The sequence below is a fragment of the Microtus oregoni genome, unplaced genomic scaffold, assembly GCF_018167655.1.
Source record: "Microtus oregoni isolate MIOR12 unplaced genomic scaffold, Mior012 000015F_ref0000493, whole genome shotgun sequence".
Classification (NCBI taxonomy): Eukaryota; Metazoa; Chordata; class Mammalia; order Rodentia; family Cricetidae; genus Microtus; species Microtus oregoni.
The window spans coordinates 31407573-31430350 of NW_024543074.1; the positions used below are offsets into that span (position 1 = coordinate 31407573).

The 22778-nt window shown below is 49.7% G+C and overlaps 1 protein-coding gene across 1 annotated transcript; it reads right to left on the reverse strand.

The window, feature by feature from the left end:
• Window positions 1–348: 348 nt before the first annotated feature.
• On the reverse strand, window positions 349–21668 carry LOC121456298 (myosin-3). The gene is made up of 39 exons (XM_041664345.1): window positions 21465–21668; window positions 19759–19902; window positions 19133–19289; window positions 18640–18667; window positions 18242–18350; window positions 17649–17741; window positions 17058–17121; window positions 16879–16977; window positions 15637–15740; window positions 15419–15557; window positions 14664–14782; window positions 14415–14564; window positions 13280–13450; window positions 12880–13186; window positions 12690–12760; window positions 11730–11817; window positions 11528–11645; window positions 11088–11211; window positions 10854–10990; window positions 9813–10068; window positions 9375–9617; window positions 9110–9286; window positions 8838–8983; window positions 8667–8757; window positions 7460–7849; window positions 7241–7367; window positions 6072–6190; window positions 5696–5892; window positions 5194–5377; window positions 4409–4574; window positions 3979–4103; window positions 3222–3530; window positions 2900–3103; window positions 2689–2814; window positions 1700–1870; window positions 1503–1607; window positions 1245–1340; window positions 1013–1150; window positions 349–465 (listed from the first exon to the last, which is right to left on the reverse strand). The coding sequence occupies exons 1-39, from the start codon at window positions 21666–21668 to the stop codon at window positions 439–441; spliced, it is 5823 nt and encodes a 1940-aa protein (XP_041520279.1). The 3' UTR covers window positions 349–438.
• Window positions 21669–22778: the final 1110 nt, after the last annotated feature.

Consider the following 22778-nt stretch of genomic DNA (forward strand, 5'->3'; position numbering starts at 1 on the left):
GAGGAACCCTACCCAATTTGAAACAAGGCGTTCCTGAACTGAACCTTTGTGTTCCTCTTATGTAATATTAATAAATAAGCTTTGTAAAACTCTCCCTCCCGACTCCACTAAAGCAACACTTGACCCAGAAGTTTGTTAAAGTTTCTAATCTCAAATGTAAACCAAAAGCCACCCCCACACACATACACACAAAAATTACCAATTTAATTTACCAAACCATTTGTTTACTGATATTGCAGTATTCAGCATTTAAAAACAATCCAAAAGAGGAATGGTTTCCATGTGGGGAAGAAGGAGACACACAAGACCAAACAGTCCACTTTGAAAACAAAGCAAATTTTATTGCATGGGGGAAAGAGTCACATGGAAATTATGACTGTCAGGAGCCATGAAAATACACATTCTGCATATCTTCTGCCCTGCGTCAGGGGGGCTCGCTTATTCCTCGCTCTCATGGACCACCATCTGGAGAGAATGTGGATGCTCTCGGTCAGGTCAAGCAGCAGAGACATTTCCTGAAGCCCTCTTCCCGCAAGCATTAAGGAGTTATTTGTATATTTCAGTGGGAGGCAGGGAATTGGGGGGGGGGTCCTTGGGAGGACGTATGGAAGCCCGCATGAAATCACTCCATAGCCTGAGAGGCTGGTCCACAGAGAAAGTAAGTCCCCTCTGGGAGCAGCAAGGAGCCTGTGGTTACAGTAATTGCAGACACCTTCAGTCACCTCTAGAGGGTGCGCCTGAACAGCCTCTCTCATACCGGCAGAGGGCGCTGAAAGACAGCTCGGTGGACTAGGAGTCACTGTTTTCTGGAAGGTGGTTTTTTTTTTTTTTTTTTTTTTTTTTTTTTTTTTTTTATTGTGAGCTACAGACTGGGATTCTAGTGGCGCTCCACCCAGGCTGGTGACTATAAACAAAGGTCTCTCTCTCTCCGGCTGGGAAGTAGAGGATTCGCTACAGCAACTTCCAGCTCAGAGGGCCTGTGTCTCTATGAGCACTTCCCAGGTCAGCTTACCCGGCTGGAGGTGAAGTCCCGGGTCTTAGCCCGCAGTTTATTGACTTGCGATTCTGCGATATCGGCACGTTCCTCGGCCTCCTCCAGCTCATGCTGGGCTTTCCGGAACTTGGTGAGATGAACATTGGCTTGCTCATCCTAAAAGCAAAGAGCCCAGCCGGAGAAATCCACATGCCCCTTCTGTCAAGGTTCCCTGTGGAAAACGGGCAGGCCACACAAACACCTAACTCACAGCCTCCTCAGCCTGCCTCTTGTAGGACTTGACTTTCACTTGAAGTTTATCCACCAGGTCCTGCAATCTCAGTACATTCTTCCTGTCCTCCTCACTCTGCAAATGAGAACGTGGAGGTGTCACTAGAGAAGGGCCCTGTCGTACCATGGGCTAGCCAGTGGGGGGAGAGGGCGTCGCAAGTGGTCCATCCTGTTCCAGACTTGGAGCGCCATTTGCACCTTGGAGAGAAAGCTCACATCAGGCGTTCTTTCCACCTACCTGGTACGTGAGCTCCTTGACCCTGCGCTCATACTTCCTCAGGCCCTTCACAGACTCTGTGTTCCTTTTCTGCTCTCCTTCCAGTTCAAACTCCAGCTCTCTGATCTGGGGAGATGTTTGGGGCATTATTCTAGAGCTATTCCCTGAGTGGAGTAGGCTGAGAAGTTAGGCTAGGCAGGGCTTCCCACTGCAAGTACCCGTGTCTCCAGTTTCTGGATCTGCTTCTTGCCTCCCTTCAGCGCCAGCTGCTCAGCCTCGTCTAGACGGTGCTGCAGGTCCTTCACCGTCTGCTCCAGGTTCTTCTTCATCCGCTCCAGGTGGGCGCTGGTGTCCTGCTCCTTCTTCAGCTCTTCCGCCATCATGGCCGCCTGAAAAGCAAAGTGTGTGTGGAAGGCTCAAAGACTGTCCAGCTGTGGAAACCAGCATGCCGGGCTGACCGGAGAGCACGCTTGCAGAAAGGACAAAGGGTAAGACCATGAGGAAGTCCACTTCCCACAGGAAGTGTCCTGTTCCACAGGACAAAAACTACACCTGAGACATTAGATCGATAGATAGATAGATAGATAGATAGATAGATAGATAGATAATGTGCAAGGACTAGGTAAGAAGCTGTGTCCTGAAACTGTCTCCTTGGGACCTGTCCACACCCCAGGGAGTCTCTTTTGCCATCACCACCACACAGTTTCAAGGATGCTGAAGCTTGGAGGAGATTAACATGCTACCTAGAATTACAGGAGGAAGGGACTCAAGAAGTAAGGATTTGCATTCCTTCTTTCCTTTGAAAGAAAAACGGCATTGGGGTGCTGTTCCCTCAGAAGGCAGCAGGTGGCGCCATTGGAGCGCCAGAACCAGAAAGACAGCCTGGAGACCCAGTAAGGTTAGAGAGGAGATGGGATAGTACCCTCAGAAGGTCTCATTTCCAGATGCCAAATGAAAGAGCATACCTCTCTAAGGGCAGAAGAAAGGATACTCCCATTCTCCTCCACCCCTGCCAGCTTTAACAAGACAGGAGGGGAAAGGTGAGTTGATGGGAGATGGGAATGATCTGGGGGTAGCATGTACACCATGTGTATCCTAAGAGGGTAGACTTCTAGTGGTCATGTCTAGAGTTAAGGGAAAGAAGGGCTTTAATGAGTAACAGTCTTGGTGTCTACGCTGGGGGAGGGGAAGGAAGCAAGAGCCTCACATCCGTGATGGCCTTTTTGGCCTTCTCCTCTGCGTTCCTTGCATCCCTGCTGGCATCTTCCACCTCGCTCTGGAGCTGTGTGAGGTCCGTCTCCAACTTCTTCTTGGTATGGATGAGGCTGGTGTTCTGGGGAGGAGAAAAGGGGTGTTATATAGGTGTGTCTGGGGGTGGACCCTCTGTACCCAGGTGAAGGCTGTGCTCCTGCCCTCACCTGGGTGTGCAACAGCTGCACCCTCTCGTTGGAATCCAGCAGCTCCTGCTCTGCCAGCTTCCGGGCCCTCTCTGTCTGCTCCAGCGTGGCCCGCAGCTCCTCCACCTCAGCCTGCAGCAGGTTGGCTCTGCGCTCCACGATTGCCAGCTGCTCCTTCAGGTCCTCCTGGCCCCGGAGAGCATCATCCAGATGCAGCTGGGTGTCCTAGCCAGAAGACAGTGTGTCTGAAGTGGAGGGTCCAAAGGCCATAAGCCTTGCCTAGTCTTTGCGTATCTGGACGCTGGAGAAGTCCCCCGCCCCCACCCCAGGGAGCTCCCTCTACCTTCAGCTGCCCCTGGACACTCCGGAGGTGCTTGAGGTTCTCTGCAGCCTGGCGGTTGGCATGGCCCAGCTGGATCTCAATCTCATTGAGGTCACCCTCCATCTTCTTCTTGAGCCGGATGGCCTCATTCCTGCTGCGCACCTCGGCGTCCAGGGCACCTTGCATGGTCTCCACTGTCCTCTGGTAGTTCCTCTTCAGTTGCTCAATCTCTTCATCCTTCTCTGCAATCTTCCTGTCGATCTCTGACTTCACCTGGGTCAGTTCTAGCTGAATTCGGAGGATCTTGGCTTCTTCGTGCTCAAGAGCTGCCTTCAAAAGACAAACCCAAAAGGAACAGTTTGCTGCGCTGCTCTAGAGCCGACCACATAGCCTTGGGTCAGCAAAACTCCAATGAGATATTCCTAAATCAAATCCCATAATAATCAAAAACTACTTTAAATAAAGTCTCTAACTTAGCTTCAGAGCAGAAGTAAAACAGTCCACTGTTATTCATTTATGATTATACACTCAGACATAAAAAGTGTTTATACTCCCCTATTTATTAGGGTCAGGAAGAGCAGCTATTTTAACTTCAGTTACATCTGTAAAATTTCAGGGGTAGACCTATTTTAATGCAATGGTTTTCTCCCTTGGCCTTGTAGCCACGCAGAAGGAGCAAGCATTAGAACCATGATTCCACGAGGCAATGCGTGACTATCTCTCTCCCAGGCCCACACGGTTCCTCTGTTCTGGTTTTTGCCTCCCCACTCATGCTCACCTCTGCTTCCTCCAGCGCCATCTGGATATCAGCCTTTTCCAGCTCCATCTGCTTTCTGGATTTCTCTAGCTCGTGGATGCTTTTACCATTCTCGGCAATTTGTTCAGTGAGATCCGCTATCTCTTCTGCAATGCAATAAGTTCCCATTGCATTTGGCTGCCTCTGCACAGGTTCCCGGGATTGTAAAGCACCCCCTCAATGCCTTTTGCCAGTCCTCTATAACTCTAGAGACCTCTGCTTCCCAGAGATAAGACACTGTATAGAGAGACTCGAAACAACAGCTTTTGACAATGAACATTTTCTACAGGTGCATCCGTGGACCCATGTGGAGGAGCCTGTGAAAGAGTTTCGCCCATCCCCTCCCCACACACACTGGCCATGATGGGTGAGACAAAGGGTTTCCCAGTCTCAGACCATTTGCCTTGCTTACGTTCTAAGTTCTTATTCTCTCGTTTCACAGTTTCGAGCTGATCCAAGGCTTCCTCATAAGCATTTTTCAGTTTGAAGAGCTCGGTGCTCAAGGATCGAGACTCCTTGAGAGCCGCCTCCAGCTCCGCTTGGCTCTCCTCACACTTCGTCTTCCACTCAGCCAGCACCTGCAACATTGTCAAGGAAGGCTCTGTTAGTGAGCTCTTTGCTAAGTTTCTAACAGAATGTCGCCACTGAGGTGACTGTTCTCAGAGTAAGGGGCTCTCGGCGGTCTGCCTGCTCTAGATTACTGGACAAGCTAAGGTTTTATTCTGTGAACTTACTCAAGATAACCAATCAGTAATTATTGTCATATCCAAAAAGCAAATGAATTCTTAGAGAAGAAATTAGCCAGACATACTCATCTTTTTCCTAATTTAAAAAAAAAAATGACCCTGCACTTCCAGAATGTTGGTTCAAATCACACTTGTCTGTCACAGGGAGGGACCCAAGTCTGAGTCTCCGTCGGTCTACTACAGACATGGGTAATATAAGAAGATGGAAAAGCTCTTGGCCTTAAGAGTGCTGTGGAAATTGGCTCACTGCTAACAATTGCCCAAAGGAATTTCTGCTCCACCCTCTTCCCAGTCCCCATCACAGATGGAGAAACAACATCCTGGTGAAATTCAGGGATCTTTCTAAGACCACAGCGCTAGAGCAGGGCAGAATAGAGGGCTGATCTCTTCCTCCCACAGCCCCCAACACTCCTACACCATGGAGTTCAGCCAACATGGAGCTGCTCCACACCTTGTCAAAGTTCCTCTGCTTCTTGTCCAGAGCAGCAGCCATGGAGTTGGCTCTTTCCACATCCACCATCAGGTCCTCCACCTCCCCCTGCAGCCTCTGCTTGGTCTTTTCCAAGGAAGCACATTTTGCATTCACGGCCTCAACTTGCTCCTCTGAATCCTGAAGACGCTGGGCGAGCTTTTTTCTTCAAGAAAATGAGAAGGAAGCAGGCACTGGTAAGTTTCAATTGTCTTGAGCATCACTGCTCATCAAGATGGAGTCATCAATCTGCATGGCTCCCATGCCTCTGCACATAAACCCCAATCCACTCAAAGTCTGCGATCAATGGCCCATCTCAGGTCTAACCAGGATCAAAGCTGATGTCTTAAAGAATTATGACAGTGTACACATGATGGGGAAATGTCTAGGAACAAAACAAGTTCATTAAGTTCATCCCAAGTCGCTCTAAAGCCAATGTATTGAGCCATAGGTTCACTTAAAAGTTCTAGATCAAGTCGCCTACTTGGCCTCCTCCAGCTCCTCGGTGCGCTGGATGGCGTCCGTCTCATATTTGGTCCTCCACTGGGCCACCTCACTGTTGGCCTTGGACAGCGCCCTCTGCAGCTCAGCTTTGCCTTCCTGCTCCTCCTCATACTGTTCCCGCAGCAGGTCACAGTCATGGCGGGAGGACTGCAGAGCGTGGGCCAGCGCATTCTTGGCCTGAAAAAAAAATCAAAAGATACCCCAATAGACTGGGACTGTGTGTGCCACCCAAACCAGGTATGACTTGCTATCACCACCATCTGAATAAAGTTGCTTTCTTTTTTTTTCAATCTTGATTTTAGTTTGCACGTGCCATTTGAAAATGAGACCAAGAAAGCATCCTTCAGAATGGGTACCTTGCTCTCCTCCTCCAGCTGCCTCTTGAGTTCCTCTATCTGTTGAGTAAAGGCTTGCTTGCTCCTGGAAAGTTGAGATACGATGCTTTCCTTTTCTTCCAGCTGACGGCTCAGCTCACCTGTGTTGGGAAGGAAATAGCTCATTCATTCACTTACTCACCAAGGGTAAGACATGGTGGTAATGGGGTAGAGGACAAGTAAAGAGGTGGCGACCTCCTCTTGAGAGAGTATGGGTGTTTCCATGAAAAGGAACTGGCATCCTAATAAAATGCTGTTGTAAACTATAGGAAGCTGGGCGTGATGCCTTCCAGCGACAGATAAGAGAACCTGTATGAATTTGAACATTGCCGGGGGCATCTCTTCACCACCCCAGTGGCTAAGGATTTCAGGTGTGTCATGAAGAAAACCACTTAGGACTTCACCTCTAGAAATTTGAAGTTAGATTCCTGGGTGAATATGATCAGCTGGGGTGTATACAGAAGTTAGAAGGGAAGTGAGGAGCTTATGACCAGAGAAGGCAGTTCCAAGGGTACCATAAAACTTGTTTCTTTTCTTCTTCTGCAGGCCTATGGCTGCAGTAAAGACTCAATTGTTCTGTGGTGAGGTGCCAGGCTGGTTGGAGCTGCATTTCCTGAGTGAATGCCCAAATTGTCCTCTTAATTGTTCCTACACCATGAGCCTGCTGTGTTCAGCCCACTTCTGTCTTCATTCTCTGTGATTCCTAAATGTAGCCACTGGGTAGGAAGTAGAAAGGCTACTGGTCCTCCTCCTGGTCCTACCCAGGTTTGGTCAGATGCAAGTTCCATCTGCTTCATTTTTTATTTTCACTAGACCTGGTATTCTACTGGATGTTTGCAACAGCCTATTATATGGATTGCTTCCATCTCCTTTCTCCTGAAATGTATTTTTAGAAATCCTCCTTCCCCAGGTATCCTAGCAATGACCTTTATAACACCAGATCTGGGCAGGCAGAGGCAGGCAGATCTCTATAAGTTCCAGGCAGCCTGGTCTACAGAGGGAGTTCCAGGCCAGTCAATGTTATTGTTGGGACACTGTCTCTAAAAGAAAACAAAGCAAAGCTAAAACAAAACATTCTCTCCCCCAAAGGAACTGCCCCAGCTAGGAGAGCTTTCTGGTCTCGGGGTGCAGCATCCTAGCGCGTGGCTCACCGGCCTCTGTCTGCAGCCGGGACTTCTGGGTTGTCAGCTCACTCAGGCTCCTCTGGGTCTCCTCATTCTTGCCCCTGGCCTCACTTAACTGGTCCTCCAGAGTTCGGCATATCTTCTCCAGATTGGCCTGGGGATTGGAAGGGGAGGGAGGTCTGCAGATGGCCTTAGGCTGACCCACTGCCGGTGTCCTCTTTGGATCTGCCCAGCCGGCCCCCTCACCTTGGATTTCGACACGCTCTCCACGCTGCTGGAGAGGTCATCAATCTCCAGCTTGAACTCGCTCTTCTCCTTCTCCAGCTTCTGCTTGACGCGCTGCAGGTTGTCGATCTGCTCCGCCAGCTCCGCGGTGCTGTCTGCGTGCTTCTTCCGCAGGGTGGCCACGGTGGCCTCGTGCTGCAGGGTGGCCTCCTCCAGGTCTCTGCGCAGCTTCAGGAACTCGGCCTCGCGCTTCTTATTCAGTTCTATCTGAGTGGAGGTGACCCCTCCCGCCTCCTCCAGCCGCTCACTCAGCTCCTCCAGCTCGCGGGCGTAGTCGCTGCGCTGCTTCTCCGTCTTGGCCCGGGTGGCTCTCTCTGCCTCTATCTCTTCCTCCAGTTCCTCGATGCGAGCCTATAGGGGGCAGCCAGTTCCCGCAAGAGACTCTCAGAATCGCTATTCACAAGAGCTAACACGGCATCCAAGTAGGTGCCATCAACCCACGAATGCATGAAGAAAAACGTCCTTCATTTAAATGCTGGCATATTTCTCAACTTTTAAAAAAACCCAAAACCCTACCATTTTCAACATAATGAAGGACACTAGATACAGAAAAACACATAGTGCACATTTTCATGTGAAGAATTTAAGTCAAATCTGAATATGGAACAGTGATTGTTGAAGGTTAGGAAGGTGGGGAACGTGATGAAGAGGGAGCTAGCTGAGTAAGGGCACACTGTATGCGTGTGATGAACCAGCACACGGAAGCCCATTCATATAGAAAAGTAGTTCAAAATGCTGCTGCTGCTGCTGCTGATGATGATGATGATGATGATGATAACAATGATGATGATGATGATAACAATGATGATGATGATGATGATGATGATGACAGAGCAGGTGAGGTTTTATTCCCACCAGATAAATCTGCTCATGGATGCCCCCCCCCCCAGAAACATAAATGCTGCTCATTTTCCTCCAAATGAATCTTTCCTGCCTCAATATGATCTCTACCCTGGAAATTTCCCCCACTCACCTCCTTGCATTTCATTGCAAGTTTGGGGAACATGGCCATCATTGTCCCCATTACCACGCCAGCCTGGCAGAGTTAGATCCCCATGAGGCTGGCAGCCACACAGTCCTGCCACACCTGCTCTAGACGGCTTTGAACAGACACCACCCATGGGTCTGAGCCATCGGCAAGGCCAAGCAAGAGCTGCAAGCCTCCTACCTGCAACTCTTTGATTTTCTTCTGAAGCTGGAGGCTCAGTGTCTGCTCGTCTTCCACTTTGCTTTGCAGCTGACAATATTCAAAGTCCTTCCTGCGGTGGGACACAGAGAATGCGTGAGGATGGGATCCCCAGCCACTCACAGAACGGAAGCCAGGTTTGGGAGAACGTACTTCTTGAGCCTCTCGTCCAGCTGCTGCTTGTCATTCTCCAGATCTAGTATGGACTCTTGGGCAAGCTTCAGGTCTCCCTCCAGCTTCCTTTTGTTTCTTTCCAGGTCCACACGTAGCTTCTTTTCTTGTTCTAGGGAACTCTCCAGCTGCAGAAGGCATCATTTTCCCTTTAGAATCAAATGATTTCCAAGGGGGCAGCCCCACCCCTGCCCCTGCCCAGGGCTCTTCCACCCTAAGGTTCGAGACTCCTGAGACTGATGCCCGGTTCTCACGTCATCCACTTGCTGCTCCAGCTTGCTCTTGAGCTTGCTCAGAGAATTGACCTTGTCTTCTTCGGCCTGCAGGTCATCCAGGGTCTGCTGGTGGGCCTCTTGGAGGGCCTTCTTCTCCCTTGTTAGCTTGGCGATGGTTTCGTCTAACCCAGCCAGTTCCTCGGTAAGGTTTTTTACCTAAAAGACGCCACAAGCAGTTAGCAGGGCAGGTGGAGCTTGGGTTCAAAGTGAGTCCATCGAGCTGAGAGGAACAGCGGAAGACAACCTTGTTCTCTGTGGCATGCTTCTCCTTCTCCACCTTGGCCAGGGTCAGCTCAAGGTCGTCGATGTCTTTCTTCAGCTCTGAGCACTCGTCCTCCAGCTTCCTCTTCTTGGCCGTCAGCTCGGCGTTGATCTCCTCCTCGTCCTCGGCTCTCTCGGTCACCTCCTTGATTTTGGCCTCCAGCTGGAATTTGGCTTTGATCAGCTGGTCGCATCGTTCCTCAGCATCCAGCAAATTTTCACTTTCCTTTAAAAAGAAATAGCAATGCCCTTTAAGGAGGGAAGGGTTGAGAGATTGCTGTCTTTCATTCTCTGAAAGTCCTCTACGAGGCACTCCAAGTAAAACCCAGCACCCGCCCAAGACCCACCCTCCATTACCCCAGCTTTCCCAGAACCATAATCAAATCTGGAACATAAAAACGCAAAATTCCTCAAGACCTACTGCCTGTACTTGGAGTTGCAGGTCATTCTTCTCTTGTACCAGGGTGACCAGCTTTTCCTCCAGCTCCTTCCTCTTTGCCTCCGACTTGGCGAGCTCATCTTTGGTTTTCTGGAACTCCTCCTTCATGGTGGCCATCTCCTTCTCGGTCTCTGCGCTCTTCAGCAGGGGTTTGATCTTGAAGAAGAGCTTCATCCAGGGCCAGTGTTTGACGTTCATGAAGGCGCGGATGTTGTACTGGATGCAGAAGATGGACTCCCTGAAAACAAAGGATGGCTCAGTGTGGCAGAACACCATTTTAAGGCGTGCGGCTCTTTTTATGCTGCATTTGTTTAACTCTGGGAAGCTGCGATTCGTTGCCTGTCTAAAACACCTGATGGTCTAATAAAGAGCTGAATGACCAGTAAGTAGCGAGGCAGGAGAAAAGATAGGTGGGGCTGGCAGACATAGAGAATAAATAGAAGGTGAAATGTGGACGAGAGGAAGGAGCAAGAGAACATGGAGAAAAGGGCATCAGTGGTCAGCCACCCAACTACACAGCAAGCCCCAGAGAAAGAAGGAAAGAAAAGGCATGTAGAAATAGAGGAAGGGAAAAGCCCAAAGGCAAAAGATAGCTGGGACGATTTAAGGTAAGAAAAACTGGCTGGAAACAAGCCAAGCTAAGGTTGGGCATTCATCAGAAAGACTAAGACTCTATGTGTGATTAATTTGGGAGCTGGTTGGTGGCAGGCTCCTCCAAAAAGCCAAAGTAAAGAGTAAAACAACCAATTACAGATCAGCAAATCGCTCAGCAGGTAAAGGTGGCTGATGCTAAGCCTGACAACCTGATTTGGATTCCTAGGCCCCACATGGTGGGGGCAAGAACTGACTCCTGTAAGTAGCCCTCTGACCCCTACAAGTTCGCCTTGACATACATGTTCACACACATAAACACAAAATAAATAAATAAATAATTTGAGAAGAAAAAAATTATTGCTCATCCCTACAAGGGATTCTTTTGTTCCCCTTCTCCCAAAGAGCTCATGCTTGAAGTCCCGGCTCTACCTCCTTTGCATCATCTTCTGGAACTCCACACGCATGAGAAACCCTCTGCACACGGCTTGTGTCCGAGTGATCAGTTTGGCCAAGCGGTCATCCCGCATCTCTTCCAGGGTTCCAAGCAAGCCAGCCTTAAAGAACACCTTTGGGAGGAAGGATAGGTATGAAGAACGAGTCGTCTGGCTCATTGGGTTAAGAGGACACAGAGGCCAACAGCATGAGGCAGAATCGGTGTGTTACCTTCGTGTGTCCAAATTTGTACTGTGTGTGGTCGATGTCGATGGAAGCCAGAAGCTTCTCGCAGGCTTTCTTACTGTCAATGAACTGGCCCTCAGGGATGGCACTGGCATTCAGTACTCGGTATCTGCCGTTTGTGGACACAAATGATCACAGGCTGTTGGCAAAGACTGGTGACCACAGGCCTCTCTTCCTATAGACCCGAAAGCTTCATTCCCAAGAAGTTAAAGAAACCTGTCCACAGACACATCTCTAGAGAGTGACCTGGAGCAGAGGCCTTGGAGCCAGGGCTTTCATTCCCTCTACTGTTACTGAACCTTCACCAAGCAGTAGGTCATTTCACGTGGAAGACTAACCACAAATTCTCTTCTTAAAAAGGCCTTTTCTTGGGATATGTCTTCCTTCAAACTCCAGCCCTTATCCATGTCAAAGGACAACTATACCTTTGTTTAAAGTCTCCGTACAGGATGCGGTTGGGGAAGCCCTTCCGGCAGATGCGGATGCCTTCCAGTACCCCATTGCACCGCAGCTGGTGCAGGACCAGGCTGTGTTCCATGGCCCCTGAGAACACAGACAAGATGCCTGAGCATCCCTTGGAAGCCCTTACAGACTAAGCAGCCGCTGGAGGGCTGGTGGGTGTCTCACCTGGGGTCTTGGTCTCGTTGGGTATTATACAGCGCACAAAGTGAGGATGCGTGGTTCTTAAGTTGGACATCAGCTTGTTCAGGTTTTCCTAAAAGAAGGAAAGATGTCCTTTGGCTGTCTGCTGTAAACCTCCACAGAGACAAATACATGCATGGTGGAGAAAACGCAAAGACATGGCTTCAACTTGAGAACTGTGATATTAACTCTGTCCTTAAACAGTCCCAAAGGCCGGACATAGAGACCACAGGCACAACTTGGACATTCCTAGCTTGAAAAATCTAAAATGCACTAAAACCTAAAAAATGTTCTCTTTTTATAAGTCTGAAATTGTTTGAGGACCAACATGACAGACAAAAAACAGTCCCACCTTATGGAGACAAAACAGCAGTAGGTTTCAAATATCAAAATTACCTTCATCCTACCTGTATAAGGCATACATGGAATACAGATGGATTTTGTGTTTAGAGTTGGGCCCCATACTTGAAATCTCATTATATATGAATTAGTAAAAACAAAAAAAATCTGAAGTCTAAACCACTCTGGTCCTAAGGACAGGGAAATGTGACCCCCCTCAATCATCTTTCTTCCAGGTTTCAAGATGCTCACCAACCACAAAGTGGTTTCCCAAACCAATACAGAAAAGTGTATCTGTCTCTACCGGGGGCCTGGAGTACTACCTCAGGTGTCCTGAAGGCAACTACAGAGTTAGAACTGAGAACTCGCTTCCACAGCTGGCCACCCCTGCTTGTTATAGTACCGAGTGGAAAGAAATCTGGGTCCCATGTGTGTAGCCCTCATCTGTAGGCTGTCAGGCTGTCTACTGGCCTTCCTCGCTGTCGGCCCTCATTGCTGCTCAGGCAGCATCCCCAGCCTTGAATAAATCAAGTCTAGCATCTCAGCACTGCTCCTCTTGCTGTGACTCGAGTGAACTGTGGCTGGATGAACTCCAAAGTTTCCTACCCTGAAAAGAGCAGAGACCGTTTGGAAGGAAGAGCCTTTTTTCTTAGCGACTTTCTTCTTCCCACCGTCAGCTGTAAGACACAAAGGGGGCCAGACACTGTGAAGAACTCTACCGAGTCTTTTGGATGTGTGGGAGAGGGGAGATGATCGTGTGAGGGCCCCACCCCCATGTCTGGAGTCTGTTAGTTACCATCTGTTGTAGCAAAGGTGGCATAGAGATGCGCTAGGAGTCTGTTGGAGGACTTCTGGTACAGCCCTACTACAGTCTCATTCAGGGGGTCCTTGTTCTTCTCCAGCCAGCCTGAGACACTGTAGTCCACGGTGCCCGCATAGTGAATCAGGGAGAAGTGGGCCTCGGCTTTGCCTTTGACCACCTTAGGCTTCTGGAAGTTGGCAGACTTTCCAAGATGCTGGTCGTACAGCTTGTTCTTGAAGGAGGTGTCTGTCGCCTTGGGGAACATGCACTCCTCTTCCAGGATGGAGAAGATGCCCATCGGCTGGATTGGAGGTGAGGCAAAGGCATCTGAGTATGTATACACGAGTAGCAGGATACATGGGAAGGGGGCTCAGAGCAGACAAAGGGGGGATACCTTCTCGATGAGCTCGATGCAGGCGGCCAGGTCCATCCCGAAGTCGATGAACTCCCACTCGATGCCTTCCTTCTTGTACTCCTCCTGCTCCAGCACGAACATGTGGTGGTTGAAGAACTGCTGCAGCTTCTCGTTGGTGAAGTTGATGCACAGCTGCTCCAGGCTGTTATACTGATAACAAAATACAATGTTCACATGAAAAATTAGACCTCTTTCAAAATGAAATTCTGTCAGCATTCCTCCTTGTGGGATCAAGTCCCACCTGCTCATCTATGTTTTCAGAAGCAGTCATGATTCTTCGAAGCTTGGATCAGACCACATCTCCTCTGGAGAGCTTTCTCTCTAGATGTTTCTCCTGCCTCTGGGCATCTCTTGGCACTTATTTTGGGTTTATGCTTCTGCATGCTCCGTGGGCTTCTGTGCCTTCTCAACTAACCTACAAGCCTCCCTTCTTCTCGCCTGCATGACAGCCACCTGGTAAACACTGATTGAACATTTGCTTCTAACTCAGAACCTGCCAGGTAAGTCAATCAACCAGTTCATGACTGACAGCAGAAGTTTCCACTTCTCTGCCTCTGCGTTGGATTTTTCTCAGTTTTCCGTATTTGGTGATATCATGAAAATTCCCCTTGAAGGAAGCCTACAGCCGTGTGTGTGTGTGTGTGTGTGTTTGGGTGTGTGTCTGCAGAGACCAGAAGACAGCTTTGAGCATGTCATTACCCAAGCAACATCCACCACCCACCTTTTTTTAAATTATTATTTTGAGACAAGATTTCTTATTGACCTGGAAATTTCTAAGCTGAATGACCAGTGAGCCCCAGGGGTCCACTCTTCTCCGCATCCCCACTGCTAAGACACACCACCATTCCCAGCTTTTTATTTATTTTTTTTAATGCATGTGTTCTGGGCATCACACTCAGGTCTCCCTACTTTCGAGGCAGGCACTTTACTGACTTAAACCTTCTCCCCAGCCTCTTCACTGTCTGAAAACAATGTAAACTGTCGTACTGTGCTATTTCCCTCCTACCTGACTCGCTCTTTCTATCCTTCCTGCAAGAAAACCATCTTGCTGACCTGCATTAAGGTTATGAAAACTCTCAATGCAGAGATATAAGAAAACATAAATAACACCAACCTCAAAAATTTCAAAACCCGCGATGTCCAAAACCCCAATGAAGTGTTGTCTTGGGAGCTTTGTATCCAGTTGCTGGTTGATCCGAGTGACCATCCACAAGAAGAGCTTCTCATAAACGGACTTGGAGAGAGCATTCACGGCATGGTGAACCTGGGGGAGGAAAGGCAGCAAACACGAGTAAGCCAGCAATGAGCATCAGGGCCCCAGGGTCCCTGGGCCTTCCTGGCCTCCAGGCAGCCCTAAGCTTACCTGGTCCACGGTTTGACCCTTTGTAACATACTCATTCCCGACTTTCACTCTGGGAAAGCACAGGGCTTTGAGGAGGTCTGAAGAGTTCAGGCCCATCAGGTAGGCTGTCTTGTCGGCCACTGGACGGAGAGAAAGGACCACGTTCAGTGAGGTAGGAGGAAAGCCAACCAGATGTTCCATCTCAGCATTTCCATATTTCCCATCCCTTAAATATCTGTGTGGGCCAGTGACTCTACATCACTCAGAGAGTGTAGGAGACTTCATGAAGTAGCAGGATATGGTTCCAGAAAACCCCGGCCATTTCACATTGTATCTGGAATAAGACCTTTCTAAAAATTCAGTACAAATAGGCAGAGGGGCAGAGAGATGGCTCAGCAGGTAGAGGCAGAGGCCACCACTCCTGGAATCTGAGTTTGACCCCAGGGACAGGTATCATGGAAGGAGAGAACAGACTCCTGAAACCTGTGCCTTGACCTCCACACATGAGCTATATATAGGATACACACACACACACACACACACACACACACAGAGAGAGAGAGAGAGAGAGAGAGAGAGAGAGAGAGAGAGGCAAACTAACAAGACTAACAAGTGTTTTTGTTTTGATAGTTCCTTATACTCATTGCAGGCCCAGAAAAAGCTCATCCACCTTCCAGAGGGGAAGAAAGATTAATCATTTTCAAAAGAGGCCCCGGATGGCCCCAGGCGGTGACCCCTCTGCTCGGGCTCTCTAGCCTGCTGGGGTGACAATGTACCTTCGGTGCCATCTGGCTCAGCTTGCTCCTCTCGCTGCTTCTGCTTGAACTTCATGTTCCCATAATGCATCACAGCCCCTGTCAGCTTATAAAGTCCAGATTTCTCCTCTGGGGTGAAGCCCAAGATGTCAATGGCACTCTGCGAGGGAAAGAACAGCTTGTCTATCCATTACCCTCACCAGGGAGAGGCTCTCCCACCTTCCTATGCTCCTTCTTACGTCTGTAGCCAACAGCTCCTCAGCATCGTCAATGCTGGCCACCAGAATCTCACCCTGGCTGATGAACGGGTAGTCGTAAGGGTTGGTCGTAATCAGCAGCAACTCTGAAACGATAAATGTTTGAGGAGTTCACACACGTGTAGTGAAAAATTCACCCGGTGGAATTGTGCTCCTGAGCCCTGACCTGGGACATCAACCCCTGGGGTCGAAGTTGAATGTAGAAGTAGAGCACTCTAGGGTCTAGACAGTTTCATGTTGCTCAGGTCACAACAGAAAACATAATCTATGGGAACCTTTGCGATCCCCCATGCCATGTAAGTGGAGAACTCTAGAAAGAAAAATGTCTGTCTTTTTACATTGCAAATGAGCACTGCATGCCAGCATAGGTTGGGGCAGTGAATAAGGAAAACTGGAGGAGTGTGAAACTGGAAGCCTGTTTGTAGGTTGGATCCCAGAAGGCTTAGCTGGGGCAGACGGAAAATCAAGAAGGTAGTGAGCATAGAGACCTCTATCAGCTACAAACCTAGAAGCATAATGACTGGGCTGTTGCCTGATTTACGCTGGCCTTACATGGCTAAGGTGGTTCCTTGTGAGAACACCAGGGGGCGCTCAAGGACCATTAAGCACTTAACTATTCAAAGCCTACCATAGAAACAATAAATGGTTTTGTCCATGTGATCAGATTTTTCAAGCTGGTACAGTTGGGCTTGGGAGATGGCTCAGCAGGTAAAGTGCTTGCCATGTAAGCATAAAGACTGGAGTTCGAATTCCCCTAAAACTCATATGAAAGCCAGGCAGGTGTTGGGGTCCACCTGTAATCCCAGTGCCGAGGAGCCAGAGATGTGGGGGGGGGGGGAAGGGGTGTCCTAGCAGCATACTGGCTGCCTCGAGCAGCTCCGGCTCTGGTGAGGGACCTTGCCTTAATATTAAGGTTGAGAGAAATTGAGAAAAATACCCAGCGTCAGCCTTGGGCCTCCCTATGCACAAATGTGCACAGACATCCACAGACACACTTGCCCTCCACACACATACTCAATGAATACTACACAATAATTTTAAAAACGGTACATTTGCTGCCTAAAAAGCCATATCCCATGACAGATATAAATCTCCATTGACTGTAGAGTCACTTATAGGTGTAACTAACTCTCCTGGATCTAATGATCCAAAAGCCCAAAGCCGAATTTCCTGCCCCACCCAGCACCCTCCCCCAAGCCCCACCCCCTACTCCTGTGACCTCACCAATCAGCTCAGGCTTCTTGTTGGAAAGAATCTGGTAGAAGATGTGGTAGCTCCTCTCAGCCTTCAGCTGGAAGGTGACTCTGGATTTCTCCAGCAGATCTGGAAAGGAAGCACAGGCCTGTGGTCCACGCTGCTCCCCACGGCCGTGAGAGCTCACTTGTCCCACTGAGCCTACTTACAAGTTTCAATATCTGCAGAGGCCAGCTTCCCAGTGGTGCCGAAATGGATGCGGATGAATTTGCCCTGTGGGGAAGGAGAGGGAGACTGGATCCTTTTGTGGTTGAGAAGCTTCCTCTAGATGCCTGAGCCCTGCCCATGGTAGTTTGAACTGAAGTGTCCTGTCTCTCTTCCCTCACTTCCATTGGGTGTGTCTGCCTCTTCCTATGCTCCCCACTGCTCATAAATGAAATAACCAGGGTGCCAAACCATGTCGCGTCCTGCGGACAGAATTCTTCCTATTGTGCTTAAGGCAATACCCGAAGCCTTTCTCAGGGCTAATGCCCTTGTGAGTGACTGGTCTCTTCTCCCTCTCTGCTTCCCCTCTTGTCTCATGGGTCCTCTGTGGTAGTGAGTGTTCCACACACCATTTCCACCTTGGGGAACATGTAGCCACTCTTTCCCTCGACCCTTCCTTACCCAGCAGCTTTTGGCTTGTGTAGCCGACCCCCGGAAAGCTTTTACCATCCAGCCCTTCTCAGTTACAGCCTCGAGTTTTTGAGCCTGACTATCCTGCAGGCCGAACACCCCGTCATATTCAAGGGCAGACTCACAAAGCGAGAGGAGTTGTCGTTCCTCACGGTCTTGGCATTGCCGAAGGCCTCCAGCAGAGGGTTGGCGCTGATGATCTGATCTTCCAGAGTCCCCTAAGCAAGAAAACCAGAGAGGAAGGGAGCCTGTGTTTGTAAGCCCCAAAATCAGGGTTTCAAAACATCATCCCCTGCTCTGCATTCCTGGCCTGCCTGGCTTCCTGGCTGCTCCAGCGATGCCAGGCTTTCCCTCCCTGACTTGACGACCCAAAGACCAACCACGTCAGCAGCCTGACCTCCTCGAGACACTTCTGCAGCGCTGTTGTACTTGTCAGCAGTTGGGTCTCCCGAGTGACAGGCTTTAGTTGGACCCTCCAGTGAGTTAGATTGCTCTCACTCCTCTCACAGCCACACAGGACCCTGAGTCAGGGGGTGTATGTGCCTCCCAGCACTCTCAGGCTGATGTCTGTGAGGCTACCCGGAAGGAACAAGCTCCCAGACTTGCCCCTAGATCCACCTTCTTATAAAGTATTAGTGTCTCATCGGCTAAGAAATCACAGGATCTAGACCCCTGGTCAACCGCACGCTGTCCCCCAGGCTCTTGCACCCTTCCTCACCTTCATTTTGGAGTCCTTCTTCTTAGCAAGGTCCCCAGTGGCTGCAATTGTTGCAAAGTACTGGATGACACGCTTGGTGTTCACGGTCTTCCCGGCCCCGGATTCTCCGCTGTTTAGAAGGATAGAAAGGCAAAGAAATTAGTCCTGTTCATAAGCCAGCACCCTAGGATGTCACCCAGTGGTCTTCCACACTTTCGACACACAGAGAGGAAGAGGACCTGGGTTGATCCACCTTAGTTGATCCAAGCATGGGCAATCCCAGTTTGTGAGGCTTTTCCACCCATCCCCAACCTGTCTTTTCACCAAGGGCTTTGCTCCAAAATCTAGCTAATGAGCAGAACTGAGAGATTACCATCCTTGGCCCCAGCCTCCAAACCTCTCTAAGCAGGGCTACTCACGTGATCAGGATGGACTGGTTTTCACGATCTGTCAAAGGAGAAGAAGACAGAGCTGATGGCTACATCCAAAAAGGTTGCATCTGTCACAAAGGCAGTAGGCCGCACTACTTCGTTCATTTTCCCTCTATTTATTTGCTTGTTTATTTTTTGTTTGTCAGTTTAGTCATAGGTGGGGATAAAGAGCTTCTGTCCTTATAAAGAGACTCAGAGAAGTGAAGCCGCTGAGGAAAACTGAGGCCTCTCGTCCTCTGAGGTTGAACCATCTGAGATGGTCAGTCTCTGTTTCTGATCCCTAAGAGGATTCATTCCCGATAGTCTAACCAGTATCTATGCTAAATGCACACTTCTCACCCTGTGTCCACCCCCCCCACACACAAGGACCTAAAGCCTCTTTTTCTTCTTGCCCCTTCTTCCCCAAATCCTCGATCCAGAGTGGACCTGAGCCTGTCTAGTTCCCACTCCCCGTCCCCATGCTTTCTCCTCAAAAACACACCTGTCAGCATGAACTGGTAGGCGTTGTCAGAGATGGAGAAGATGTGGGGCGGGGCCTCCTGGCGCTTTTTGCCTCGGTAGCCGTCTACGACCTCGGGGTTGTACACCGGCAGCCACTTGTAGGGGTTGACGGTGACACAGAAGAGGCCTGAATAGGTCTATGGGAGGGGAAAAAATTCATACATGCATATATACATACATACATACATGTTATCTTATTATATGTATATACATATATAGGTATATATAGATATTGCCTTTATTATTATCCCAGGCTTCTTTCCATAACTCATAAGAAAGAGATTTCTATTGATGGATGAAGCAACTGAAATTCAAAGAGGAAAACAGCCAGTCCTCCCACAGTACCATGCTGACCCCACTGTGACCTCAACTTTCTTGCTCTTAGAGCTCCTCCATCCTAATTTCCCTTCTCCCCACCTTCCTTCCTCCAGCCCCCTTCCTCCTATCCCATCCATCTCTTGCCTTTCCATCTTTCTTGTCGTTCTCTTCCCTACTCCATCTCTTCTCTTTGGGCCAATCAAAGAGGACTCTTTCGAAGACTCCCCTCCCCCAGCCTCACCACATCTCTGACACCCCAGGGGAGCCTATTGGCGAGTAGCCACTCACGTAGATCATCCAGGACGTGTAGCGGTCCTTGAGGTTGTACAGCACGGCAGGCTCGTTCAGGTGCGTGAGCATGGCCATGTCCTCGATCTTGTCGAACTTGGGGGGATTCATGGCGTACACATCCTCTGGTTTAACCACCAGGGTCTGAAAGGGAAGAGTCATGAGGTTTATCTAACCTTGCCGAGTCATTGGACAGCTGTGGGTGCCTGGCCACCCTGGTAGAGACCGCAAGCCAGGTGAGCAGAAAAAATGCCTGGGTGGCAGAAAGGGAAAACAAGGGGACCGTGGCATGTGGTGTGGGACAGCATGTATTCTCCCACCACTCAGGACTTTTGATTTTCTCTGTCTCATGGGCTTGGAGTTGGGGGATAGAGAGAGAAAGGTTATGGAAGAGGATTTCTGAGGACTGAGTGGGGGCCCATGGCACAGCATGGGAGTCAAAGAGAGCTGCTTGGCCGTGGCGCTGGCTGTCCCTAGTTCTCCTGCCTGTGCAGAGAAAATGGAATGTCTGCAGCAGGAACAACAGAAAATAAGAGGAGTGTCCCTGTATCCCTGGGCTGGTGCCCACAGGATCTGCCAGCTTCGCTGCTCTGTAGATGTAGAAGCTGCTGCCCAGCCTTGAGACCGCCCATCCTTCTTCCTTCCCTGCTCCTGGGGAAGAGCTGCTGGCTCATCCTCCCCTTTCTGCAGCATGGCTACATCTCTACTTTGAGAGAGAGACTTCCACCACCAAGGGCTGGGCTTTCCTCTGTGGAGAGCCTATAGATGGGCCTGTCATCCCCTGTCCTTCTTTCTCTTTGGAATGACTCTGGAAATAGCCAGTGTGGGCCAGAAAGCTGCTTCTTCCCTGCCTCCCTTAAGCTACCCTGGGCCATGGGCTCCCCTGTGCCCTCTCAGGCATGTTCTCCCTAGACCCAGTGATAATCCTTAATGGAGTCTAGCTTCTGCCTCCCACCCTGCTCTGGAAGCCTATTCTCGGCATCTTCATCTGGAATATGTAGAGGTTCATTCCGGGAGCGTCCATGTTTGTCTTGCCCCCTTTTCCCCCTGCTCGCCTGTATGATACCATTTCCTTCATCTCTTGCATCTTCTTTGTCCCTGACTCAGCTTCTGCCTCCATCACACACACCACATGAATCCAGGACCCTGCACATGCTGGGCCAGTGTTCTAGCATTGAGCCATACCCGCGGCTCTTTTATTTACTTCTTTGTAACATTTCCGGATACAGGATTTTCTCAAGTCCCAATTGTCTCCCTGCCTCCCACAGAATATAGTGAGCTCAACTGCCCATCCCATTTCAGATACAGAGAGTCTGGTTTTGGCGTTGACCTTGTGGTCCTCTAGGGTTCCTTACCTTCTTTGGTTAGATGACCATTGACAGAACTGGGGGGAACTACTAGCAGTGGGTATTCCAGAAGTACTCATCCCTTGAGACAGTGAAGCTGGTCCTCTGGCCCAGGACAATGCAAACAATGACAAAAGACACCCAAAACTAAATGCCACCAGTGGGCCTATCTCCCATCTGGCTATAGAGGTCAGGGCATTCTGCTTTCTCCCAGTGTCTGGATACCTAAGGCTGATTCAGCAGCTGAATTCCAGACCCAGGCTCTGGCTGCAGAAGTGGGTGGAGGAGGTGGGGATGCTTCTGCACAGCCATATGAGGAGCGGGGTCAGTGCTGAGGAAGAAACAGAGCAAACACCTTACCCTGTTGTCTTCTGTCTCCACGGTGACCTTCCCATCCTGGCTACTCTTAATTTTCCCCTTGGCATATTCTTCCTTTGAGTCAGCCACAAAGCAGTAGGTTTTGGCATCAAAGGGCTGGTTCTGGGCTTCAATCCTCTCCTTCTCCGACTTGCGGAGGAAAGGCGCGGCTATGCCAAACACTTCCATCTCAGAGTCGCTACTCATGGCGTCAGCTGCAGAACAAACCCAGCAGTCAGAGCAGCTGCTCCCTGGCCAGACAACAGGCAGCCTCCTGCCTACCCTAGTATATCAACCTGCCCACCCCACCTTCCCATCGCCCCCGCCTTCCATGAAAGCCTCTCAGACTGGGTTAAGGTTTGGGCTGGTCCGTCCATGCCCAGTAGGGCTCCACACAAGAAGTCAGCCTTGGGAAAATGGAATCAACTCATATTTGTTGAGTTGTTATTGTATTCTGTGGGCTTAAATAGAGTCCATTTAATTCCAATGTCTTGATTCCTTCAATCTGGTAAAGGGACCTTTAATGCCACTCCTGACACTCCATTTTCCCCTTCTGAGGTGCACATATGGCAGACAGAACATTCAATAATAAATACCATGAAAAAATAGAATAAATAGAGGCATTCCTCATAGAGAGAATACCAAACAGCAAATGGAAAAGGCAGTTATGAACTGTTTTGAATCAAGATGGCTTCTTCCTTCCATGCTAAGAATAGACAGAAGGTCAGGCATGGCGGCACATGTCTTTAATCCCAGCCCTCAGGAGGCAGAGGTAGGTGGATCTCTTTGAGTTTGAAGTCAGCCTGGTGTACCTAGTGAGTTCTAAGCCATCCAGGGCTACATAGTGAGACCCTGTTTTTTTTTTTTTTTTTTTAAAAAAAAAAAAAACACAAGGAAGAGATGGGAGCCTCTGGCTGTGGCCCTGGGGAGGAAGGGCCCTTTCTCCCACTCCCTGAAGTCTAGTGTGTGTTTAAGCTCTCCCTGGGATGAGGGAGCTGGGTGATCAGGGTTTCCCTGAAGATTTCCTGCAGCCCAGGGACACAACTTGATCCTCACCTGAGTCACACCCACAGGACAGCAGAGAGCAGCAGCAGCTGTGGGGCTATGGGACCTGCAAGAGCACAACACAGAGGCTTAGGCGCAAGCTCTGCTTCTGTGTTCAACCAGACCTTGAAGAGACTCAACTCACACTCCCTGAGGCCTAGATGGCTATAAAGAGCCTTATCCCCAAAGCAAGCCGGAGGAGCAGACAAGTCATGCCTCTAGCTAGGCAAAACTGCCTGGCAGGCAGGCTCTCCCAGCCCAGTCTGACAGTTT

Coding starts and splice junctions, on each gene's coding strand:
- LOC121456298 (XM_041664345.1), bottom strand. CDS start 21,668: ATGAGTAGCGACTCTGAGATGGAAGTGTTTGGCATAGCCGCGCCTTTC. Junction 5,893..6,071: donor AGCTGGAGGAGGAGAGCAAG/GTACCCATTCTG, acceptor TTTTTTTTTCAG/GCCAAGAATGCGCTGGCCCA. Junction 1,151..1,244: donor AGAGGCAGGCTGAGGAGGCT/GTGAGTTAGGTG, acceptor CTTTGCTTTTAG/GATGAGCAAGCCAATGTTCA.